Here is a 9,462-nt window from a genome sequence, read left to right on the forward strand (position 1 = left end):
TGGAGGATCATAGCCATTATAAATACGAACCCATGATTTAAAATCTCACACTTGTATGAACGAACGCATAACAATTTTCCACCATATATAGTTCTTTCCATCGAAGATTGGCGGTACGTTTGTAGAGATAGCACTTCTGTCCATAACAATCAGATTGCTTCAAACACAGACTTATGAGGTCTTAGCGTGTTTGCCTGCTCTGATTCCAATTGAAAAAGCAGGGGTCTAACAACCACACCCAATATTTCGTTTGGAAATCTGAATAGACAAACTCCAATATACTTTCAAGAATAAACTAGACAGTTAGACTCAATCTATAAAAAGTATATCAAAGAATTTTATATCTCTATCTCTTGATTCAATCCGCAATCATCAAATAGGGATTTGAGAGACCGATTGAATATAAAAAGGATTAACTTGAACGGTACCAAAGACCAATGTTCAAGTGTCAATCAATTCACTCAACAACCCTAAGGCCGGATACAAGAACTGATTGATCTTAACGTACAACCTGTAATATTTCTATTACATAAATAAAATATAGTGCGGAAAAGAAATAACACAGACACCAGAAATTTGTTAACGAGGAAACCGCAAATGTAGAAAAACCCCGGGACCTAGTCCAGAATAAACACACACTGCTTATAAGCTGTTACACCAATTTCCTACTACCTATTCGGACTAGATGTAATACCTTCTTCAGCACTTGTAGAACTCCTAGCAGAATACCGATTCTCTTTAGAAATTCTTCACACAAATCTTCTAGCAGAACCCGAGGCTCTCTTTAGAAGATACCACAACACGATTGATACGATTTGATATTTTGTTTGCACAAAACACTGGTTTGATTTCCCTTTAGATATGAACCAAGTTTTTGTAAATCTTGTGTTTATTTTGATAAAAACAATTACTAGGTAAAAGTAATATAAAAACAAACTCGTAGATTAGGGATTATTATACTCTTCAAAAATAGGAAGAGAAACCTAATAACTCTACAACAAGAACAACTAGAATAAATCTAGAGATATCTTGTTTAAAACTTCTCAAGGATTTTTACGAGATGCCTCAATAGAAGTTTTTCTTTCTAGTCTCCGATTTCGACTAACAAGTGTTGGGATACGATCGGAAACTAAAATCTATCAAAACCTAGGGTTTATGATCAGCAACTCTTGAATGGTTTTATATCAGAAGAGAAAACCTTAGAATAGACAAGAGGTGAAAAACCTAGATTACAAGTTGTATAATCAATCACGAAGATTTAATTCAACTTGGATTTGTGATCTCCAATACAAAGACTTTTATCTCACTCTTGTTCACGAAGAACAGAAGACATGGAAACAACCTGCAAAGCTTACGCCAATTTTCCAAAGGGGATAAAAAACGTGTAAACTCACGAACCCTTTATTTATAGTGAACAATAGCTTGGAAGCTAAGCAAAGCTATTTTCCTTTTTCAAGACTTTCCTAAATATGGGAGTCTTTTCTAAGTTACAACTCTTGCCAAAATAATTAAATAATTAATTAATTTAGCAAATTGTATTTTTGTGAATAAATCACAAATTAAATTAGGAAGGAATCACAAACACTTTAATATGGTAATCAAAGATGTTTGGAGTAATAGCTAACTTTCCTAGATAAGGAAACATCACCAACTTGACCAAAATGCCTTTTAATCACGTAATTGGGCCCAAATCCGTGTACTGTTACAAACAGTCCATGAATTGTTTCCTACTAAGGAACTGTAACAATTACAACAACACTTATAATTGTTATTTTAATAAATCACTCATAACTTCATCGTTATAACTCGGAATTGAGTGATTCTTGGCTCGTTGAATTCATAATCTCATTCACTATAACGTGAGATTATTTATAAGAATAAAGGTTATTGTCTCCAAGGTCATGAATCAAATAACCTCAAGTATATATACATAAATGTACATTTACTAGTCATTGGAATTGTTCCATAGAGTGAGCATTTATCTTGATAGATTAGAAAGGTAGAATTGAACAAGAATTCAAATGAAATCAATCACATACCTTTGTTGATGAAGTACTTGTTGATGTCTTCTTGTAGCCTTCAATCTTCAATCTTCATCCTTTAAGGATAGCTTCGATTCAACTTCTTAGATCTAATATAGTCTGAAACTATCTTTAGTATGCTAAATCAAGAATGCATTTTGGAAACTAAAATTGACAACTAACTTGACATACCAATGCTAGTGGGTTCAACCGAGCAGTGCTCTAACACAAACTCATCCAAGAGTTGTGCATGATCATGAAGGTTAATCGTCTCAACCGGATTTTCTTTAATTCTGGTGACATTCTTCACTACTTATGACATCTTGTCACTTGTCTCGTTTCTTTCTCGGGATTCGAAAGAATCAGCTAAGGAGTTATCCTTTGAGGAAAATCCAAGACACTTGACGTAATTAATAGTGTTGGAAGACATAGATTATGCGTAGATAGGAGATACTACTTTGTCCACAGAATCAGATTGCCACAAACACAGACTTTTGAGGTCTTGAACGTGTTTGCATGCTCTGATACCAATTGAAAAAGCGGGGGGGGGGGGGGGGGGGGGGGGGGGGTCTAACAACCACACCCAATATTTCGATTAGAAATCTGTATGGACTAACTCCAATATACTTTCTAGAGAATCAACTAGACAGTCAGACTCAATCTAGGTAAAAGTATATCGAGGAGTTAATGTCTCAATCTCTTGATTTAATTACTCAAGCAAATAGAAATCTGCGAGTCCTTATCATATACAAGGATAATAAACTCGGATGGTACCAAAGACCAATATCCAAGGATCAATCAATTTCCAATCAACAACCAAAGGTTGGATTTCACAATTGATCGATACAACGCACAACCTGTATTATTTCAATTATATAAAATATAATGCGGAATAGAAATAACACAGACACCAGAATTTTGTTAACGTGGAAATCACAAATGCAGAAAAACCCCGGGACCTAGTCCATATTGAACACCACACTGTAGCATACTATAAACTAACTTCGGTTTGGACTGTATTTGAACCCTAATCAATATCACACTGATTCAAGGTACAGTTGCGCTCCTTACATCTCTGATCCCATCAGGATACTACGTACTTGGTTCCCTTAGCTGATCGCACCCACAACCAAGAGTTGCTACGACCCAAAGTCGAAGACTTGAATAGACAAATCTGTATCACACAAACAAGTCTATAGAATAGATAAATCTGTCTCCCACAGATAAACCCAAAGGTTTTGTTCCGTCTTTTGATAAATCAAGGTGAACATGAACCAATTGATAATCCGGACTTATATTCTCGAAGAACAGCCTAGAGTTATCAATCACCTCACAACAATCTTAATCGTATGGTAACAAAACAAGATGTCGCGGAATCACAAACAATGAGATGAAGATGTCTGTGATCACTTTTTATATCTTTCCCTATCGGAGATAAATCTCAAGCCAATCTTACTATTGAACTCGTACGATAGAAAATGGCAAGATCAGATCGCTCAATGTCATATGCATTTCCACTTGCTAGCTACAACTACACTGGAGGATGCCATTATCCAAGTTGACGGTGTACTAGTCTTCTGGTTGACCGCTTTTGTGTGGCTGGTAGAGAGCCAACACTGAGTTGCCGCGTGTCCACACCGGATTGGGTGATTAGTTAGAGTCTTCTCTTTCTTCTTTGTTGTTGCATTTAAGCTGTAGGAAAACTTGTTTTCAGGTAGAAAATGAATTGCTGATGTAATTATGGCTGCTTAGGCAGAGGTAACTATTTTTCGATCTAATTCTATTCAATTTCAATCTTGCTCATCCTAATTCGTACTAAGTATAGTACAATTGGTATTCAGAACCGTTCCATCCCATCAACAATTTTTTTTTCTCGCCATGGTTGCTCAAACTTGTAAAGAGCTTACTGATGCCTCTAATAGACACCAAACTCAGATCGACAACATCCAACTCCAACTTAATTCGATGCTTACTAAAGAAGAATTCGAGAGCATGATGAAAGCTAATTTTGAAGCTCAGGTTTCCATTTTGACTCAAACGATTAAATCTGAGATGTGAAATCTTCGTTCAACCAAAAATTTGGAAGTTGGGACATATTGTTACTACCAATGGAGTTAAGGCTGATCCTGCTAAAATCTCAGCAATGTTGATGTAGAACATTCTATGTTTAGGCTTTATTATTTTTGGAAGTGTCTTATTATTAATATTTCTTATTTTTTAGAAATTATTTAGTTCTAAAACTTTATTTATTTTAGGTATTTCTTGTTTTCCAAGTTTGAGTCTTAGGATTATTTTCGGAATATGAATTTTATTGTCTTCTCTATAAATAGGGGACAAGTCCTTCGTATTAGTACATTATTATTAATATAAAATAATATCGAGATTTTATCAACTATTCTTCTACTTTACTACCAAAATTCTTTATTCACGCTTCCGTACTGCATTAAGTGGCATCTAGAGCTTCGGATACGATCCTCTTATTCTTTTCATCTAAACTTCCTTCCACTTTTTGTCCGAGCTCAACACCACCACTGCGTCTACGTCTTCTCCCTATACCTTGTCTCCTTCCACTTTCTGTCCGAGCTCAACAATTAGATTCACGTCCTAAGCCCACTTATCTCTCTCTATAGACATTAATCCAATCTCAACAGTCACTTACGACTACCAATTATCTACTTCTTCTTTTATTGACTGCCTGTTTTAAAAACAGATTCGTAAACAGTTTCTATCTCGTTTCCTTTCTCTCCTGTTAAGAAAACCGAGTTTGCATCACCATTACAGGTAAAGAGAAAGACGTAGGAAAAGACAATCATGCTAGCCTTGAAGATCTTGTTCGTGCTATTGCTGAGCCCCAACAAAATTTTACGGATACTCAAGCCGAGACCCAACGCCATCTTAAGGAATCTCAACTCGAAACTCAACGTCATCTTAGGGAATCTCAACTCGAAACTCAACGTCAACTTCAATTAATTTCGACCAATTTGGCTGCTCTTATTCTTAATCGCAATGGTGAATATAATAACCACCAACTTCGTGACAATGAAGCCAATCTGAATGGTCATGTTGTTCAACATCAACAACAAAAACAACACGATAGTGATGACGAAGTTGTTCAAGTCCCAAATAATAATCAAGTTAATTATCGAATGACGAATGCTCTTCCTCAATTTTATGGAAACCGTGATATCGAAGGTTTTCTTGATTGGATAACGAAAGTTGAAAATCTTTTCAAGTTTTACAACATTCCAGAAGATCAACAACTTATTTGTGTCGCTTCTATACTCAAAAGTGCTTCCTCTGCATGGTGGGAACATGTGCAATTTTCTCGTGCTCGTGTTGGAAAACAACTTGTTCGTTCTTGGCAAAAGATGCGTCGTATGTTAAAGGCTCACTTCCTTCCTGTTGATTACGATCAAGTCTTGTTCCATGAGTACCATAATTGCGTACAAGGTAATCGTACTGTCTTGGTTTATGCAAATGAATTTTATCGTTTATCTGCTCGTAATGGTTTTCTTGAAAATGACTCCCAACAAGCTTCTCGTTTTATCAATGGTTTGCGGAAAAATATCCAAGAACGTTTAGCCTTACAACCTATCCATACTTTAAATGATGCTGTGTGTTTGGCAATGAAAGCGGAGTCCGTTGTGGATAACCATTATGTTTCGATGTCGTCTTCACAAAACATGGAATACACCCCACCTTCCAATTATAATCAACCCCATACACCTATGAACACTAAATCTCTTCCACCCCTTCTACCTACACCTTCATTTACTCCTTTCGTTGTTATGAATTCGTCTCAAACAAGTAATGCTCGTATGTCACCCGCACCTACTACTAATCCTCCACTTCAAGTTGGCACATCCAAGTCAAATCCATATGCTCGTCCGACTACCGGCAGATGTAACAAGTGCAGGCAACCAGGTCACCAATCTCATGAGTGTCGTGGCAATCAATCTTCTACCGTTGTAATTCAAGAAGGTGATAATTCTTTAATTGAAGATCCCCTTGATCCTCCGGAAACTCACGTTTATGGCGAAGTCGGTGATGCCGAAGATTACCTTTTCAATTGATCCGATTTTTGGTATTACACTCGTGGACGAGTTCTTTTCAAGCTGGCGGGCCTGATGTAGAACATTCTATGTTTAGGCTTTATTATTTTTGGAAGTGTATTATTATTAGTATTTCTTATTTTTAGAAGTTAGTTAGTTCTATAACTTTATTTAGTTTAGGCATTTCTTGTTTTCCAAGTTTGAGTCATAGGATTATTTTAGGAATATGAGTTTTATTGTCTTCTCTATAAATAGGGGACAAGTCCTTTGTATTAGAAAATTATTATTAATATAAACCAATATTGAGATTTTCTCAACTATTCTTCTACTTTACTACCAAAATTCTTTATTCACGCTTCCGTTCTGCATAAATGGTGGACTGGCCTTTGCCTATAACTATTAAAGCTTTGAGAGGATTTTTGGGTCTCACTGGTTATTACATGAATTTTGTTAAGGATTATGGACTCCTTTGTACACCATTAAGTGATTTACTTTAAAAGGATTCTTTTCAATGGTCTCCTGCTTCCACTGCTGCCTTTATTCAGCTCAAGACTGCCATGACAACTACACATGTGCTTGCCTTGCCTGACTTTACCAAATAATTTGTGTTGGAGACATATGCTTGTGATGTGGGAATTGGTGCTGTTCTAATGCAAGACAACAAAGCCATTGCTTTTTACAGCAAACCATTGGGACCAAGAGCTGCTGCTATGTCTACTTATGAGAAGGAGTTGCTATCCATTGTCCAAGATGTTACTAGATGGAAGCATTACTTACAAGATGCCAAATTCATTATAAAGACAAATCATCAAAGCATTCTCTATTTTTTGGATCACAAGATATCCATTGTTCTGCAACAAAAATGGCTTATGAAGCTCTTGGGTTATGACTATGCTATTGTGTACAAGAAGAGCTCTGATAACAAAGTGGCAGATGCTCTCTCCAGAAGACCCCATACTGGTGCTTCCTGTTACTCTACATCTCTTTCAAGTCCTGCTTGGTCTCAAGACATTATTGACAGCTATGGTGCTGACTCTACAGTTCAGAATTTAAATGCTCAGCTTACTATCACCCCATCTCTAATGTTAAGTACACTTACTGCAATGGCATTTTAAGATACAAGGGGAGACTCTACATTGGCAGTTCTACCAATACTAGGACCAAGATTTTAGACTCTCTCCACTTTTCAGCAGTAGGAGGACATTCTGGGATGCAGGAAACTTATATATATTAGATCCAAATCTTACTTCTTCGGGCCTGAAATGAAGAAGGATGTTCTTCTTTTTGTCTCCACTTGTGATGTTTGCCAGAGGCACAAGGGGGAGCATACATTTCCTACTGGCTTGCTACATCCATTGCCTATTCCAGACCATGCATGGCAACACATCTCAATAGATAGACTTTATTGAAGGCTTGCCAATGAGTGAAAGAAAATATGTCATTCTTGTTGTGGTGGACAGGCTGATTAAGTACATCCACTTTATTGCATTACATCATCCTTACACAGCTGCATCTGTTGCTAGGGAATTCATCTCTCATGTGTTCAAGCTTCATGGTCTACCTGGTTCCATAGTTTCTGACAGAGACAAAGTTTTTACAAGTCATTTTTGGCAGGACCTATTCAAGGCATTGGGGACTCAACTGCATTTAAGCACAGCATACCATCCACAGACTGATGGCCAAACTGAAAGGGTAAATTCTCGTCTTGAAAGCTATTTGAGGTGTATGTGTAGTCATCAACAAAAGAAATGGCATCTGTGGCTTCCCTTAGATTAGTGGTGGTACAATACCAGCTACCACACTAGCCTCAAGATGAGTCCTTTCCAGGCACTCTATGGATATCTGCCTCCACACTTAGCTTTTCCTTCCATTGCCACAATATCTGTTGCTGTTGTTGAAGACTATATGAAACAGAGAGCTGTTGTTCTTGATATTTTGAAGGAAACTCTACATAAAACACAGGAGAGGATGAAGTTCTTTGCTGACAAGACCAGAACTGATAGAGTGTTTGCAGTGGGTGACAAGGTCTATCTCAAGTTACAACCTTACAGACAAGCTTCTGTAACTTCGAGAAGGAACCTCAAATTGGCAGCCAAATACTATGGCCCTTTCACCATTATTTAGAAAATTTGTGCAGCTTCTTACAAACTGCAACTACCAGCAGAAGCTAGAATTCATCCAGTCTTCCATGTGTCCCAGTTGAAGCAACGCATTGGCACCATCCACAGTCCTTCTCCATCTCTGCCAGTGCTGGATACTGATGGTTCTATCTTAGTCATTCCTGTTGTTGTTTTGGATACTAGAACTATTTCTCGAAATGGTGCCTCTGTCCCTCAATTGCTCATCAGGTAGACTCATGCTTCTGCAGAGGATGCTACATGGGAGGATACAACCCATATTGCTCACCACTTCCAAAAAATTAAATCCTTGAGGACAAGGATTCTTTCATGGAGGGGGCATTTTTCATATGAATTTCCACTTGCTAGCTACAACTACACTAGAGGCTGCCCTTATCCAAGTTGACGGTGTACTAGTCTTATGGTTGACCGCTTTTGTGTGGCTGGTAGAGAGCCAACACTGAGTTTCCGCGTCCACACCGGATTGGGTGATTAGTTAGAATCTTCTCTTTCTTCTTTGTTGTTGCATTTAAGCTGTAGGAAAACCTGTTTTCAGGTAGAAAATGAATTGTTGATGTAATTCTTGCTGCTTAGGCAAAGATAACTGTTTTTCGATATAATTCTATTCAATTTTTCTCATCCTAATTCTTACTAAGTATAGTACACTCAACTACAAGAGAAGTAGTTTCGTCTGGATTCACAATCCCAATGAAGTCTTTAGTCGTTAACCGACAGGGTCTCGAGAAGAAACCTACGGTTAAAGGAGAAACGACTCTAGAAAAAACAACTAGTATCACACGAGAGGTGTGGGGATTAATTTTGCACAGATGCTAGAGTTCTCCTTATATACTTTTCAAACCAGGGTTTGCAATCTAAGTTAGCTTAGTAACAAAGCATTCAATATTCACCGTTAGATGAAAAATCTGATTTCTCCAAGCTAATATCTTTCAACCGTTATATCGAAACTTAGCTTGTCACACACAAATGAAATGCTTTCATTTAGGTTTGAGTAACCGTACCTAGACGTATGCATTTTCTTGGTTCACAAATGGTTGACCAATGGTTAGCCATATGAGTAACTTTCATATTAACCATATTCATCTTCATCATAACTAGTTCAAATGACTTCAAAAGAACTAGTTCAAGAGTTATTTAATTGCTTAGATATTTATAATAGACACAATTGAAACAAAATCGGTTTAATTCACTTGAATCAATTGATGAACAATATAGCCATGGTTTGCAAAGAACGCATTCCTTAATGATTTATTG

The 9,462-nt window shown here is 37.1% G+C and overlaps 1 protein-coding gene across 1 annotated transcript; it reads left to right on the forward strand.

The window, feature by feature from the left end:
• The first annotated feature begins 7,492 nt into the window (after positions 1-7,492).
• Positions 7,493-8,425, forward strand: LOC113272610. Its single transcript, XM_026522423.1, has 3 exons — positions 7,493-7,765; positions 7,901-8,098; positions 8,198-8,425. The coding sequence occupies exons 1-3, from the start codon at positions 7,493-7,495 to the stop codon at positions 8,423-8,425; spliced, it is 699 nt and encodes a 232-aa protein (XP_026378208.1).
• The last annotated feature ends 1,037 nt before the right edge of the window (positions 8,426-9,462 follow it).

This window comes from Papaver somniferum, chromosome 4 (assembly GCF_003573695.1).
Source record: "Papaver somniferum cultivar HN1 chromosome 4, ASM357369v1, whole genome shotgun sequence".
NCBI lineage: Eukaryota > Viridiplantae > Streptophyta > Magnoliopsida > Ranunculales > Papaveraceae > Papaver > Papaver somniferum.